Below are 17,472 nucleotides of genomic sequence, written 5' to 3' on the forward strand. Positions count from 1 at the left end.
GCGAGTCTAAATCATACTTTATTAAACCCCAATATTGTAAGCGCATTTAAGCAAGTGTAATATTTAATTGTGCTTTTGGGACATTCAGAGAGAAATATCTCTATGGAACAAAAATAAAATAATTACATAAAAAATAAAAAAACATTCTTAGAATTTCTTAGAAAATTCTAACAGAGGTTCTCTGAAAATGTGTGACCGCTCGTGTGCCTTTTTTGACCGGACGTCCGACTCCGAGCATGCAGCCTGGAAACTTCCCCGCCCCTCCCGCGCTTCAGCCAATCGCATTCCGCGTTGAACCACGGAGTGTCGCCAGGTAATGATGTCATCAACAAGAACTTTCAGGAAGGTTGTTCTGAGTTGCGTCAGTTTCTACGGTACGCAACAACTGAGGACAGATTTTAACGTTCGCATACATTTAGCAAGGTAAGACGTAATGTCTGAAATTTCAAAAGACATATATTTATGTTTGTGGTAACACTGTAAGAATAACTTGATTCAAAATGTGGATAATATTGAAGCAGTAGGTAGTTGGCTAGGCATTAGGTAAGATAACATCAACAACGTTACAAAACCTAGCCTATTGCTAACTGCCAGGTTACTTTAGCTAGCTAAACTATATTTGCCCAAGCTCAATTGTAGCTAGCTTTTTAACCAAAGAGCTTTGAATCTCTCTGATTTAAACAGCGTTTGCTAACGACTGTGATAACGTCAACTGAGATGCAGTTTAGTCACTAAATGTGCTATAACGCTAGTGTACACTTGAGTATTCGACAACAAGCAGCTAGCCTAGCTGATGTTAGCTTATTAATGTTAACTAGCTAGCTATCTCTGGTTAACTGCGATTAGCAACATATTACATCGCTTCTGTAATATGTTGCATATTTGCGAGCAAGCTAACGTTATGGTACGTATTCTGAAGTCGGTTGGCTTGGCCAATGAAACGCAGCGAACATTCGGCAAAGAGCAGAGGGGCAATTTAGCTAAACGATCTGCAGAGAATGTTTCTCAACTTTTACTATACAGAGTAATGACATACCTTCCTACTACAGCTAGCTAGCTAAGATTCATTGCAGTTTGTTATAGCTGTAGAGGATAGCTAGGTAGCAGATAGTTATCTATGGAAATTGTGAACTTTTGTGGAAAAAAGAGAACTTTTAGGCATTTAGTGGGCTCATATCCAGTGTGACTTATACAGCGACCTTTGATAACAGTTTCTTTAGCTGGATGTTTACTGATGCAATTCTGGTAAAATGCTCAAAGATCCAACAAGAACAGTGGCCTGCTTGGGAATTACACTCACAAGTGTTTTTATCAGCAGTGTTTTTGTTTTTTTTGTTTGTTTAATAATTGTTAATATTAGTGCATACTTCTCTGTTGCAGTGCTTTGAAACGATGCTGGTGACCAGGCTAGCATGTCTGCGCAGTATGCCTGTGATAGGGCTGCGCTCTGCGCTAGCCCAGAGCTCCCCAACTCTGAGGAGCTCCTTCTTAAAGAGCAGTCAGCCCCTACTGAAGCCTTCCCAGGTGAGTGCCGTCAAACTGTACTCAGGGCTGGGGGCCTACCTTTGCCTTTTGGAAGCTGTTGTATATCATGCCATCGGTAATGTTAGAGTCATCTTTAAAAGAATTGTACCAATAAAAAGGTTATTATCCAGGAAATTCTACTATATATATCTATAAGTACTGGCAGTAGGAATGCACAGTAATAAGAATAATGCATCATGATCACCCTTCTATTTCAAGAGATTGGAGCTACTGTCCCATTAACGTATTCTGACACAGTTTGTGCACGTACGTGGGATTTTTTGAAAACGGCAGATTGTGAGCATTTATTTCTCCTTCAGGGGTATTCCACAAAAGCTCGGTTTGGTTTCCGACGGGGCAAGACTGCTAAAGACCAGCTCAAAGAAGCGGCCTTTGAGCCATCCGCTGAAACCTTCATAAAAGGTAACGTATGTCGTCTTCAGGTTGCATATACGTCAGCCTTCACGGGTATGAAATGGCTGAGTATGGTTAGCATGAACTGTAATAATTCTACCTTGTGTATGAGCTGATTGTCTAATAACAAAAGCTTTGTGTAGAACCTTAGCAGAAATAATTTGTTGGGTCATAAAGAGCTGGCACACAAGAAGTGACCTTTCTTTTCTTTGAGTCAAGCTGAACTAATATTTATACAACTGTCCTGTTTTAGCTTTTAGCATTTATCTTTTTATACTGCTATTCAAAATCGGAACATGCCATCATACCAGCATATTGATCCATTCCTGCTTTTGCTTGTAAAGTTCATTTGCATTTTGGTCCCTTATTATCTGTTTTTTGATTAGCCCACAGCATAGTCTGTCAGGCTGTTAAAGGATCCTGTGTTAATATTCACAATGATGGTGTTAATTAGTGAAACTTAAAAGCTGTGAGGGTTTTACCGGCTTATCAAAGTTTTAAACGAGAAACGTTTTAAAACGTGTTGACGGAATGGGTTTTCTTTAATCTTTAATTGCTTCCACAGTTCAGGTGTACGGGTGTTTTTCACGAGCTGAAGTGTCTTTATGAATGTGTGTCTGATTTCTCTTTTCAGTGGATAACATGGGGCGGATGCTGCTGGGCGGCGGGGCCGCCGTCGGCCTCGGGGCCCTGTGCTATTACGGCCTGGGGATGTCCAATGAGATCGGCGCCATCGAGAAAGCAGTGTACGACCATCGGCCCTCCTGCCGCATTCAGCCATTTAAAACACATGAGCTGCATTCACACATACACATTCACACCTGATTCTGAATAAATCCTTTCAGCACTCTGTCACGTGATTAATGCATTTGTAATCTCAAACAGTTATTATTTATACTGCGTTAGAATGTCTGCATTTCTCCTGAGTGCTTCAGGAGATATGAAACAATCGATCTTGTTCACTCTGCTACACTCCGATGTCTGTGTTTGGATGTCGATCGGCGCCTGTTTGTTTTCGCGTTTGTTCTTTCATTGCCATGTGTCTCCTGCAGCTCTCACCAGTATGTAAGGAAGGATCATCCACCAACATGTCCGCGGCATCTGGGTTCACTGCCCTCTCCGCGATGGCGGTGAGCCGGACGCCGGCGCTCATGGGCCTGATGATGAGGGGCTCCTGGCTGGTGAGGGTCCTCCATGCGCTCTTTACTCTGGCTTTGGGAAGCAGTGCTCATTTCCTGCAGAGTCATCATATTCTCTGTACTAGTGCAGTAGGGTGCCTCAAAGAACTTGTTAGCACATCTGTGTCAGGACGCCGGGTCATGGTAGGGACTAGATGTACGAAGGTCTGGCTGGTAGGCACTGCGCTTTACTCTGTTGAGAAGTACACGATTGCTTCATATTCTGCAGCGATAATATACATAAAGTCTATGTAACTTGCGTTGGGATGCGTCAAATGCCTGTAGTATGTAATGTGTCAAGGCGTAATCCAGATATGCATTTGGATGGACGCACTGTGCTAAGCTGATTTAAGATATACCCAAGCGGGCGTATGCTGGTCCTGGTCCTGCAGAGCCACGGGATCTGCTGATTTTTTTCCCTGAAAAATCATGCAGTTTACACAAGGAAATCAGCCAAGGCGAGGTAACTGTAATCAGCTGCTTTAATGGACCGTGTTGAGTATCAGTAAAAACCCGCTGGCCCCGTGGCTCTCCGGGACCACGGTTAGCTACCGCTGACCTGAACGCTTTCTCTGGGGTTAATTTCAATACTTCCCTTCACATTTATTGTAAATTGGAAGGACTGTAAACTGCTCAGTAGACCAGCCTTGTGGCCCAGAGTCAGTGATATGTACTTTCTATTTTTTTTTTACCAATTGGGTTAATATCCGTAAGGAAAGACTTTCTTTACAATCCGATCAGAAACGTGTGGTTTGTTAGCTGACATTTTTCGTTGGTATTCTCAGACTATTGCGCAGTAAGTGCATTACTCATTTGCCTGTTGGTGTGCATTCAGGTGAGCCCGTTCTTATGTTTCTTTGCTAATGCTTTAGGCTATCGGTGCCACGTTTGCTGCCATGATCGGGGCAGGGATGCTGGTCAGGTCCATCTCTTATGAGCACAGCCCGATTCCCAAGCACCTCGCCTGGATGTTCCACGCAGGTAATTATTATTATTTTTTCCTCTGTGAAATTGACATGCACTGCTTCATTATAGGCCAGTCTAGTGGTGGTATTGCATTTAGTTATTTAGCCTTGTATACGTTTCGTTTATTTTATTAACAGAGAAGCTGACTCTCACAAACTGTTTAGATAGTTGTGTAACATGACCGTTAACATTTTATTAAAACATAACTTCCGAACACCCAGCAATTAATTGTTGTCTCCAATAGAGGACATGATTCACTGGTATTAATTTGAAGAACAATGTATTCTGCTATAGTAAAACACTACAGCACTACCAGGGACATTCATTAAAATAATATTTTAGAAAATATTTTCACGGCAGCATGTTTTTGTTGTCCAAGACGTGTAGGATGTCAGAAAATTTAAATACTTAAGCTTTTTTTTCCTGCTGGTCCCTGGAGGATATTACGCTATTGTGACATAATGTGGGGAAAAAATAATGAAGTACATTTTTTAAAAGCTACTGCCGTTTTACCACTAGGGGGAAGCAAAGACAAGGATAGAGCGTACTAAGCTTGGAACTGTGAAACAAAACAAGCCAGAACCTTTCTATGCACCCATTGTCATAAATACTGCAGACCAGTAAACATGCTTTTATATGTTATATGTCATTTGCCTGGCTGAAATACAGCAAATATGTCAGCAGGAAAGATTTTATGACCAGACTTGCGTATATTGCACCAAGATTGATTACATAAAGTAACATTCTGTTTAGCCGTAGAACAATAACTGTTAGCGTCTAGTATTATTTCTGTAAAAAATGCCAATAACAAGTTTTATCACATTAAAAAAGTATATGTTGCAGTGTCATATTCTTGTACATATTCTTTCAAACTGTACTCAAGCTGAAGCTTGCAGAAGGCACTGTACAAATTGAAATCGTAATCTGTATTATGTAAGCATGAATTCAGGCAGTGACTTATTATTACGGTTTTAAGATTAATTTTCTTATCTGGTACTTTACTACAAAGACTTTTTTGCTAAATTATATATATGCATGAAATCTTCTCAGATAATTTTTTTTTACCCAGTTTTGCTCAACATCTAGCTTACTTTTAAGCAAATTTTTCAAATCATGCTTATTTTTTAAGTGAGTCTTTCAGTGTGGGTTGCTGTGAAGAGGCAGCGCAGCCGTTGAAACTCTGTGTCCTTGTGTGTGTGTTTTTGAAGGCGTGATGGGGGCGGTTGTGGCCCCCCTGACCCTGCTGGGTGGGCCCCTCATCGTGCGCGCCGCCTGGTACACGGCGGGCATCGTGGGAGGCCTGTCCACGGTCGCCATGTGCGCCCCCAGCGAGAAGTTCCTCAACATGGGCGGCCCCCTGGCGGTGGGGCTGGGCGTGGTCTTCGCCTCGTCCATCGGTGAGTGCTGCTCTAGCTAACGGGGATTTCCGCTAAACGGGCGGGGCGCGGGAGAGCGCACGGTCAGCTTCAGTTTTGTTTTTACGTGGCTGCAGGTGTGCTACAGGAGACATTACATTACATTACATTACATTACATTACAGGCATTTATACAATATGGATATGATATGGATATGGATACAATATCCATTTATACAGCTGGATATATACTGAAGCAATTCCGGTTAAGTACCTTAAGTACCTTGCTTAGAGGTACAACGGCAGTGTCCTACCCGGGAATCAAACCTGCGACCTTTCGGTTACAAGCCCAGTTCCTTACCCACTGTGCTACGCTGCCGCTGAAAATGTGAGAAATGTGAGACAGCGTGAGAAAATGGCTGGGATTAGTGGGCCTCAGACGTGTCATTAGCCTAATGCTAATGCTTGTTGCACTTGCAGTGCTATAGGGTCACATTTTTATTGCTTTCTTTAAGGGGTTTTCATTTGTTTTACTATTTAATGTTTTTTTTATAATGTCTTTATAAGTTTCATTGGTTTATTTCTTCCCATTATTTTAATTCATTTCTATTTTATGTTGTAAAGCTTCTTGGACTTGGCAATGTATAATGGAAAAGTTTTGTGAATGAAATGAATGGATGGGTATTATTAAGTAATGTAATCTCATCGGAAGTGAGCTTGGAGTCAACTTGAAGACGAGCTCCCGTTGGCTGAGATCCAGTGCTCAGGGAGGGAATTTCCCTGCCGTCGTCTGAGTCCGTTTGAGGCGAGGCGGCTCCAGGTTCGAGCTGCCCTGCGTGAGAATGACGCCCCTCTCTCTCTCCCCCCTGACCAGGCTCCATGTTCCTGCCCCCCACGTCCCCCTTCGGGGCGGGCCTGTACGGGGTGGCCGTGTACGGAGGGCTCATCCTCTTCAGCATGTTCCTCCTGTACGACACGCAGAAGGTCATCAAGCGAGCGGAGACCTACCCCCTGTACGCCGCTCAGAAATACGACCCCATCAACTCGTAAGTGAGGTTCGGGCTCTGTGCCGTGCGGGCGTCCTTTCAGTGGAGAACTTAGTTCTGAGGTCAGACCACTTGTGCAGTAAGCTCAGGTCATGCCCACTATCCCCTTGTGTTAAAAGCAGGGTTGGGTGCCGAACCCCTGTACCACTGTGGCACCAGTTCTCGTAGGACAGGTACCCACAAGACTGAATAGCAGCAGATTTCAGCGCCTCATTGCGGTGCCACACGCCTTCACTAGCTAACGTTGCACTCACTGTCGGCTCAGTGACAGGTACCTTTAGCAATCTGGCTAATGTTAAACTCGCTGTCGACTCAGGTCAGTGACAGCAGGTACCGTTAGCAGGCTGGCTACCGTTAAACTCTGTCAAAATGCCAAAAGGCAAAACGGTATAAATTATATATAGAGTTTAGAGTATAATTTAAACAAATAAAACAATTAAATTGTTCAGTTTTTTGTGCCTTTGCAATAAAAAAGGCACAGCTGCAACTCAAGTGGTACATATGGCAATTCCAAATTAGGGGGACAAATGGTTGAGAAAAAAGTTGTGTTAAAAGTATATATATTATTTTTTGGCATGGCAATTAGTAATGTTACATTATGGACCCTTTAATCTTGACTCATAGATGCTTGGGAATATACATGGACACTCTGAACATCTTCATGAGGATGGTGATGATTCTGGCCAATGGCGGAGCAGGGAAGAGGAAGTGAACATCTTCAGCATTCTACAGATGGACTAAAAGCACTGCTTCCTGTGAAACGGACTTCTTCCTGCAAGCCTGCACTGGAGTTACAATATACTTTTAGAACACAGCTCTTTCATTTACCCTGGCATTGGAGCTTAAATTGTACACATTAGTTTCAGTGTAAGTTGTCTTGTTAAAACTAGATAACTTATTTGTAAAGAAATCACTCATTGATTTGCTTTGCTTATGCATTTGTTGTTTAATTAAAGGAATTCTGACATGATAGTGGATTATCAAAATATTGTTGATCCTTGCTCGTACCTCAACTTGTATTTTTTCCCCTAAATATTTATACATATATGTGGTTGTTAATGTGTTGTAATTTTTGAATGCAAAGCAAATCTGAAAGCTGTGGGGCTGTATTGTCATGGTGAATTTCCAGTGTGGCATATGATCTCCCTTTGAACGTGTGCAGTATGGGTGTTTCCTTGCAGAATGGTGGACCTGCATGTGTGCTGTAAAATGGGGTTTTCATAGGTGGTTCATTGGAGTATTTGCTTTGATTGAAGTTGATTTAGACACAGCAGTGAAAAAATCTCCTAATAAAGTTAAGAACAGCAGTATTTCCCCTGTTGGAGAATCTCTGGTGTCGTGACTCATGTTTACTTCTATATTGATCTTAGGTGGGTCAGTCTGTCTTTCTAATGAAAGTGCAGTTATTTGAACTGCTGAATAGAACAGATTCCCTGCCCTGACCTGATATTTATTGCGGTATTATTGTTAATGTTTAGCATTAACAATGAAGGGTAGAGTTTCTAAGAAATTCTCAAATGATTGCCTAACCAGTCATTCACCCAGCTTCCTGGCAGGCAACAGGGTAAGTATCACAGGAAGCCTGAAGAGACTTTTTGTGTTGATGAAAAGTCTTTTCAAACTTCTGATTTTACGTAATGTGATCTAAAGCATTTGCTTTTGATTTGTGAACCCTTTCTTATCTTTCAAGAATTCACCCTTACCTCGAGGGTATAATTTACTAAGAGCTTTAGCAGGTGAAAAACCTTTTTAAAAATGCAGAATTAACACCATTGTGACCTGCCATTGTTGGTTTTGTGCAAGCTGAAAGATTTTGCATGTGCTAAAGTTCTCAGTAAATGGGGCCCTAAATGTTTCATGTAGATATTCCATACTTTGACATCATTCACCTTTCCACACAAAGATGAGAGCCATCGCTTTCGTTACCTTGGTATTCACCTACTTATGGCTTTAGTTTTATCTCTTGCATTGTCTAGAATGTCTTTGCACTCATTTTGTACATGATCAATTTGAGTCTTTTACAGTTGGGTTGCAGGCACCTGACTCACCAGAGGTGTCACTATCGTGCGATGAAATTCCCTGCTGGGGAAATGCCCTGCAGACAAAACCTCACTCCCTGGCTGATGGTACGGCCAATCATCCACTGCCACATCAGACTCCCAAGACACAACTGCTATTGAAAGAGTATTCTGTGCTATGGGGACATCAATAACAAATCAATACTATAGTTGCGTGTGCCAACCAAATGCAATGCATGTCTTATTCACTTCAGCTGCTGAACATTGTTATCTCCAACCTAAAAGGTGTAGCACGCAGAAGGTATTACATCTACATGGTTGCACAAAAATAAGATGGCACACCCTAGTTGCAGGCTAAGCTTACAGTAGCCAACTCTGCCACAGGCTTGAAAACATGCACATTCTGCCCCACTTAAGGTCATCTTTCGTCTCATTTCTATATCACTTACAAGTGATGAATCTTGCCAGAGGTGCCTGCAGCTTCATGAAGTAAGAAATCAGATCTAGCTTGCACCATGCAATGTGATCTTCAGTCCAAGTGTATTTTTAAAAAAAAATCTTAATGTGCTTTTGCTTCATTGTTCGTCTAGCGCTGTATTCATCTAGCTGAAAACTGACCCTCTCTTCAACATACCTGATAAAGGTATTTTTCAGCTGCCGCAGTGTAATATTTGATTATGGGTTAGTCTTGTGATCAAAGACTCTCTTTTGGTTCCAAAACTCTGTCACGCAGGCACACTGTTGCCCTAGCAGACACTGATGTGCAAAATGCCAAAAGGAGCAAACATGATCAAATGCTATTTTATTGGACAATCTAAGAGATAGAGACTAATATGCATGACACCAGTGTGTTCTCTCATTTCAAATTTTAGCAAGTAAGCTGTACTCACTATTGCCAAAGTGAAAATTGTTTTAGTTTGATGGACTTTATCGAATGTGAATTATTAGTCTTGTCGAACATATTCTTCTTGAAACTCATAATCTCTGTGTGCTGTTAGACCAGTGACAAGCAAATGATTTTGTTTTCAAAGATTTGATGCAGCTTTAATCTTTGTGAAGTGAGTGTCTGGGTCATGAGATGCTGAGACACTTTACCGTGTATAATTCTCCCTTTGTCTAAAAAAGCTTTGTATTTTTGCAAACCTCTGAGAGGGAACAGACAAAGGTGCAGACAACTCGGGTTTTTCCAAATAGAAAGCAAACAATTTCTCTTACATTCTCATTGAGGGGGGAAAAACCAATGATGAGGTGGACAATGCATTCTAAATTTGAAAGCTTTCGGTGTGTTCAAAGCATTAGGAAGCCTCACAATAACTCAAAGCGCATTGTTGGAAAATGTCACGGAGAACGCGAGCCATTATAATCCAAAATAAAATAGCCTGTGTGGTTTGTCTGAACATCAGTGCCCAGTAAAAATGCCATTACATGTATTATAGTGAATAAACCACAGTACAGCTTTATTCTGGAATCCTTGCCAAAAGGTGTAGCGTTGTTCAGGTTACTTCCTGGTGGCGAGCTTTAAAGCCTGGCCCTTTGAAAAAGCAGGGGGAGGATACTGTGTGTTCAGAGGCGACTGGGTGGCTCTCGGCACTGAAAGACGCCGGAACGTTCCCTGAAAGATCATTTTCCAGGAGTCTGTGAGATATGAAGGGACAGACGCTGCTGGCCTGGGGGATGGTGCTCCTGCTCTGTGTGGCCTTGATGTCCACTGAAGGTAAGGGAAGAGCGTTGTGTCCCCTCCACAGACACAGCGGCCACCGGAATGGAGAACTCGGTGGTAGATGTATGTGGAAATAAAAATAAGCTTGTTAGTTATTTTCCCGCAGGTGTTAATTGTTGAATGTGTATTGATATGCATGCATTTATTATCTTATGTATAGCTATTAAGCTGTGATTATATATCAGTTTAAATGTATAATTTGAAGACAAAGGCATTTAGTTGATGTGATGGATGTCACTATTTGCATAACTGGTCATGTTTTTACTGAAAGCAGTAATGGGCATACAGTTCAAAATTTCTTCTTCATTGGATTTTTTTTTTTTTTGTTTTTTCATGGGACCATACTGTATGCAATGTCAATTTTGTGGATTTGATATAAGCTTTATTAGCTTGATGTGAGTCGAAGGTGTTTATGCTAAGTAAAAAACACTTTTTTCTGTTTGGTTTCCAATGATTTTTTTTTTTTTTAATCAAAAGATATTTAAAAAATACAAGAATATCTTTTTTGTTTGTTTTACCCAAATTGAAAGGTTAACTGCTACTACTTTAGATGTATTATTATTATTATTATTATTATTATGATAATATTGTACTTTCGATGTACTGTATGTTTAGATGTCATAGTATGGCTCTTTCATAGACGGTAATCTTGAAAAATTCTGAAATGTATAGCTCTGGATGTGATTATCTTATTTTCCGTCTTTTTTTTTTAGCAAAACAGAGCAGGACTCAGCTCAAGTGCTGTACTAGAAAGGACCCGAAGGTTCGCAAAGGTAAGAAAGGCAGACATATTTCTTCCTAAGATTAGTTCAATAGCAAATGTCCTTGCTGGCACATCTTTACACTTAAGGTGTAAGTTTAATTTAATTGTATTCAGATGTATTTCTTTTTAATGTCTTTTGTAGTACTGGGCTTGTCTTTTGTGATTATATGGAACTGTTGGCTCAATGATGCAAGACAAATTTCTGAGTAATCAGACAATAAAGTTTTATCGTATCATAAGTTGGGTTTGGATCCAGTTCCTCTTGTAAACCCTGACCAGGAATACACAATCTTGAAAATGGATTAATGGGTGGATGGATGGATGGATAGATGGATGGATGGAGTGTCATTTGTCACTACTGCCGCATATGCAATTATACTTTTTGTAAAGGCACAAAGCCTGGACTCCCTAAAAAGAGCAAATGTGTTTAAAATAATTAGATATCAAATTAGACCACCAAATTAGGGTGGGTCAGATGAATCAGATGCGTATTTATTTTCCTGTACATTATTTCTTGCTTTTTTTATGGAAACAAAATCTAATTTGAATGTGAAATTTAATATGGCCATTTGGAAAATTCTTTTCTGAGCACTATAATATGAAAATAGAAATGCATTACACTAAATGATCGTTTTACGTGTTGCTTTCTTCACACAGAAATCTATAAACACAAAATGCAAGGTTCGAGGTTCAAGCGTTCCTGCAAGATATGCAAAAATCCAAACAGGGTTTACATTAACCCTGGAAATCCACTGCCCTCTCTCTGATCCTCTCTGGAACCTGGAGGCAAGAATTCTGGCTGATTAACCCTACACGTGCACAAGACAAATTATTTACCTGGCTGGAGGCCAGTTCTGCGTTGGTGTAATTTTATCAATCAAATATTAATACACATTTTGTAATATTCTCTGCCAGGCAGTCTAATAGAAAAAGTAAAGACCCCAATAAAAACTAGTAAATGGTAGAAAAGGAATAAAAACACTAAATTGAGTGTTTACATGGCTGAACCATGTAATCTTGTGGTTCCTACTTCAGGTTGGTCTGATTATAGAGACAAAAATGTGAAAGGTCCTCTGTATTATCATTCAACAAATGATAATCGTTCATATCTGTCCATCTATAAGCCAGCTGTAGACCTAGGCCATGTAGAATATCGACCTGTTTAAATGTTCTAGCAAATGTGTGTCAGTACATTCAAGCCTCACTATTTTATTTCATTTTAAAATAAAACCCCATTTTATTTACATTTTTGTCAATTTAAAAAGAACCTGTAACCTGAAGCTGATGATGAATGCATTTTCACTTGTCAAGTTCTATCTATATTCAGTCTTACCTTCTTTTTCTTCTTCTTCTAATTATTATTATTGTATGAAAGTTTATCTACTCTTATTTGATCACAATTGTAAAGATGAGAATACAATTTCTTACACTTTTATACTTTTTTTTACATGCTGTAACAATGTGATAATAAACTACTTGTAAAAGATCATTTTAGCAAATTATTTATGATGCTAATGAAGACTCTGCATATGAGATATTCAAACCAACTCTTTAGTTGGTTACAAACCGTTGTAAGGCATACTGTTAAAAAAAGGATCCAATGAGCATTCACCTGATCCAAAACATGCATAATGTTCAGACCAATGTTCAGACATTCTAATACAAAAAACATACATCTTGTACACAGAAATTCGTCCTAAATAGAATGTGAAAGAAACAAACTACAGTATGTCTGTTACTGTATGGCCAGGTCTGTATTTAAACAGCTTCATTCCAACCTGTAACACTTTCAAAAATTTAAGATAGAAAACAATGCTCTTGAACTCTCACTAATATTTACAGGAAATTACAAAATTGCATTGAATGTGTGCCATTATTTTCAACGGTGAAAAATGTCTGTGCTGGAACGGATTTGAGCGTAATGGACGTGCTTCCCGGCTGCCTGCAGGCCCTGCCTCCCAACAGATGACACAGGATTAGCGTATTAATCTTCTCGTCAGCCATCTGTCCACTCCACAAAAAAATTAAACCTGAAACCAGGGCACTGGCGACAGATGTTAACATCTGTACTGTAAACGTGAAGTTTGGCAGCGTAATTTCATTTTATTATCTAAATTATGCATTAATTCACATCATACGCGAGCTGCGGTTCGTAATGTTTTTATTATGAATTTTTGTTCCTGATTTAACGGTTAATTTTCTGCTTTAAATGCTCCCCTCTTTCAGATTTACAAAAGGAAACGGTTATAAAAATGATGGCAGGGTCAGTACTCATAAGGTCATAGTTATGTATATTCGTCAGCTTTCCTCCATGTTGTATCAATTGTTGTACCACTGGCATAAATATACCAGTAGAGGGAGACAAAGTTAATATTCTATAATTAGTGTTATGTTATGTCAGGACAAGGTCTTAAAACGGCATATATGTTTTTTTCTTTTTAATTATTATTATTATTATTATTATTATTATTTATTTATTATTTTTTTTTTTTTAAGAATTTTACAGTTTCCAAATGTATGTATATGTCATGCATTTACACTAATGTATGTCATGTTACATTGGTGGTATTATAAACGCTGACCTCAATATAATTGAAATATTACTGTTATTCTTCAATCCATGAGTATGAAAAGCAGTATAAAAAGTTATACTGCTGGAAGCAATGGGCCATGTTTCCATCTAGTGAACTGGAAATATGGATGGCATTATCACTTTCAGGGCAGCGCGGTGGTGCAGTGGGTAGCACTGCTGCCTCACAGCAAGAATGTATTGGGTTTGATTCCCATCCTGGGCCTTTCTGTGTGGAGTTTGCGTGTTCTCCCTGTGTGGGTTTCGTCCAGGTACTTTGGTTTCCACAGTCTAAAGACATGCAGGTAAGGCTAATTTGCTAAATTGCTCGTAGGTATGAGTATGTGAGTAGATTGGTGACCTGTCCAGGGTGTATTCCTGCCTGTCGCCCATTGCTTGCTGGGATAGGTTCCAGAACCCCCCACAACCCTGTCCAGGAAGAAGCAGGTATAGACAATGGATGGATAAACTAAGCTCTTTCAATTTTACCTTTCAATTGCAAGATATCCTGCTTCTATTTAACCCCATAGATAAAGATCCCAACATGATGTTCATTATAAATTTAACAATTATTCTTGGCAGATTCTTTGTGCATAGGATGAAATGGAGTGGGAAAAAAACCCAAGCTAAATGTATTCTTGATAGACATGCAAAACTACATCAAGACCATTAATTTATTTAAAAACAAAAAAGCAATACGAACTGTTAACATTTTTGAGAAATGTAATTTAACATTTGTACTGATTGTACCCCTATGTTCAATGTGAAGTTTGTGTACGTTTACTGTATTCTTATAGTAATATATTGTATGTTTGTACTCTGTCATTTAAAAAACAATAAAATATATATATATATTTTTAAATGGATGGATAAGCTCTTTTCCATAGTCATGTTTTATCACAGATGTGTGACACTCACACTTCAGCCCAGTGAGGGGGGCGACATAGCTCAGGAGGTAAGACCGATTGTCCGGCAGTCGGAGGGTTGCCGGTTCAAACCCCGCCCTGGGCATGTTGAAGTGTCCTTGAGCAAGACACCTAACCCCTAACTGCTCTGGCGAATGAGAGGCATCAATTGTAAAGCGCTTTGGATAAAAGCGCTATATAAATGCAGTCCATTTACCATTTACATAGTGCTGGTGAGCAATTGTGACACGGTGACAACAGGAAGTTATCTGCAGCCAAAGTTCCCAGACTCCCCTGTGCTGCCTGTCTCTCACCTCCCAGAAGCCTCTGCAGCAATCTGGTGTCCTGGGACAGCCACTTCCTGTTTCTCTATTTAAGGCTTTTATCACAGGGAGGGAGCTTTTTTTAATGATCCCAGCAGAGGTCATGCAGGTCTGGCAGAGTTATAATTCTTTCAGAAAGAAGAGAAAGCAGTTACAGAGCAGCGTATATTGTATCTCTGTTTATATGGTATATTTCTTGTACAAAAATTCTACTCAGATTACCTGTTCTTTATTTTTGTCTTATTCCTGTGTTTTTATTGTTTCAATTTGTAAATATTTTTTAAAAATAACATAATGTACTTGCCTTTCAATTATAAACAGGTGAAACATTGTCAAAACAGTTCATTGATAAACCATTAGAATATTTGCAAACTGAGGTGAGTGTACAGCAGACAGTTCCTATCAGTGCCTAGAGCTTTGGAAAGACTTTAGAAAATTGAAGCCATCATTGTGAATAAGGACCATCAGATAAACCTTCTCCATCCTGAAACATAAGAAGTACAGCTCTTCTCAAACCCATATTTATTTAAGTTTGGATCCGCAGCAGTTATTTAATTAGCTTGAAGTGTATTCCGAAACACTTTACAGGCAGGGCATGGCATATGAGCGGCTAACCCACAAGGGCACTGTCTGCACGTCTTCAGCCTGTTATGAGTGCTAGATATGAGGCTGGAAGGAAGCTAGTTTTTGTTCCGCAGGTTCCAGTGCCCAGTCACACTTTTGAGTGACAGAAAAACAGAGGGAGCCAAAGCATTATACCAAGACAGGCACTACTTCCTTTCCTTTGTTTGCATATGACAGGAGCTAACAGTCAAATTTTCCACGCTGAAAATTCCCATTAAAAAAAAAAAAAAAAAAAAAAAACATTTTTCTCTACTTAACATGTATTTTCAAGGGTGAGTGGTATTTAATTTTAATATAGGCCACAAGGCTACTGTGAAAATGTTTGTAAAGTCTTCATCTTCCTGATTTTTTTTTTTTTGTATGCTGATTTTTATAATAAAACACGACAATGACTTTCCATTGAAAACAATGACAGGTAATTTGTTAATGGCTTTTGAGTACAACCACCGCACCCTTCAACAAAACAATAATAAATTTGTATTAATTTAAGTATTTATTAATTTTTTTAGGAATAGCATGGTCAATTCAGGCTGTTCGAGTACGTGGCCGGTCTCCCTGGATGTGCTCACAGTGTGCGTCGCGCGCGTCACGTCGTATTTTTAAAATCTGTGAACGTGAAAGATGCGCATGAGTGCTCAGCACAGCGAGTACACCAGACCAGAATATCTTCAGACGTTCCGCTGCACCTGGAAATACAATCAGCTCATGTCACACCGGGATATTCAGTTCGCATGAAAGTAATTGAACTGCGTCACAGTGTATTGTGCAAAGTACTTAAAAGCCAAATTCATTCGTTTCATTCGTTCACGTTGTCTTCTCCCCCTGAAAAATAGCATCATATTTGCCAAAATTCTGAATTTTATTCTCACTGCTTAATACTGCATGTGCATGTCAAACTTACAGTTGCTAGCCTAGATGTCAGAGAAGTGGAAATAATTATTAACTAACATTTTTAGAACGAATATATTCAGTGAAATTCATGACTTCAAATCTTGGGCCATGGGTTACCATGCTTTATATGGCTACTCTTCAGCTCATCTTCGTATAGGCTATTTTGGGAGTATCCAAGTTATATTTTCACTGGGAAAACTTTTTTCCAAAGAAATCATCTCTTTATAGGCCATGTTAAGGGTGTAAATGTTGTATGTCCTGACGCTTGACTGACACATAGTTCAAATGACCACGACCCAAAGCAGCTATTTCACTGCTAGAGCCCCCTGCTGGTTCTCAGTGTGTAATGTCTGGAACTTTCCTATGGTGACACCTTTGCTGTTGTTACTTTGATTTTGATAGTACTGATAATTTACAGACAAAGAAAGTCCAAATTGGAAAATCCATCTGATCTGTTTCAGCTTCGGCGATAGGTCGTGTGTTTATCTACAGTTGATATTGCAGCCCAGGAATCCACTTCGAGCATTAGCCGCCTGGCGAGCTTGTGCCCAGGGCATGTGAGGTGGTCAGCAACAAGATTACCCATAATTCCCTGCACCACAGAAGCGTCGGTGAGTGGTGTTCAGAAATCAAGAGGAGGGAATGGGAGCTGGCTGTCACAAACATTAGTTTTGCAAGGAAGCTAAACTGTTAATAACAGATTCATAGCTTGGAAACAGTACAGTGAGGAAGACACACAGTCTAAACAAAACCTGTTGAAATAGAATAGTAATGTGTGTACTGGCATCTCACATGGTTTGTTTGGCAAATTGATTGGACAAATATTTATGTTTGCTTTTCTCATTTCAATTCTGTATATAATATTGATTTCTCTTGGTGTAATTCTTTGGGTCGAAAATAATATATTTATTGTTTAATCATTTTATATCTTATTCTTGCTTTTGCAACTGCAGCAGTAACACCACACAATCAATGATCATCATGTATTCATGTTTTGATAACAGTGAATATATGGTGGGGACGTATTAAGAATTTCTTGCCTGATATTTAGAAGAAATGAAAAATCTGATTATGTCTTTGTATTTTATTTATAGAATTATTCTTTTGATAATTTTTCATTCAAATGTACTGTACAAAAACAGAAAAGTATGCATATATAACATGCATATTATTCCC

At 39.5% G+C, this 17,472-nt stretch overlaps 1 protein-coding gene and 1 long non-coding RNA gene across 2 annotated transcripts; both read left to right on the forward strand.

Annotated features, from left to right (window-relative positions):
• The first annotated feature begins 275 nt into the window (after window positions 1–275).
• ghitm (growth hormone inducible transmembrane protein) lies at window positions 276–7,810 on the forward strand. Its single transcript, XM_064319161.1, has 9 exons — window positions 276–423; window positions 1,381–1,524; window positions 1,845–1,947; window positions 2,573–2,751; window positions 3,027–3,119; window positions 3,989–4,097; window positions 5,291–5,479; window positions 6,312–6,483; window positions 7,108–7,810. The coding sequence occupies exons 2-9, from the start codon at window positions 1,393–1,395 to the stop codon at window positions 7,193–7,195; spliced, it is 1,065 nt and encodes a 354-aa protein (XP_064175231.1). The 5' UTR covers window positions 276–423; window positions 1,381–1,392; the 3' UTR covers window positions 7,196–7,810.
• Window positions 7,811–10,032: 2,222 nt separating this feature from the next.
• Window positions 10,033–12,473, forward strand: LOC135249475 (uncharacterized). Its single transcript, XR_010328695.1, has 3 exons — window positions 10,033–10,215; window positions 10,935–10,994; window positions 11,642–12,473. It is a non-coding gene; the product is annotated as an uncharacterized LOC135249475 (long non-coding RNA).
• The last annotated feature ends 4,999 nt before the right edge of the window (window positions 12,474–17,472 follow it).

Source organism: Anguilla rostrata, chromosome 2 (genome assembly GCF_018555375.3).
Source record: "Anguilla rostrata isolate EN2019 chromosome 2, ASM1855537v3, whole genome shotgun sequence".
Taxonomy (NCBI): domain Eukaryota; kingdom Metazoa; phylum Chordata; class Actinopteri; order Anguilliformes; family Anguillidae; genus Anguilla; species Anguilla rostrata.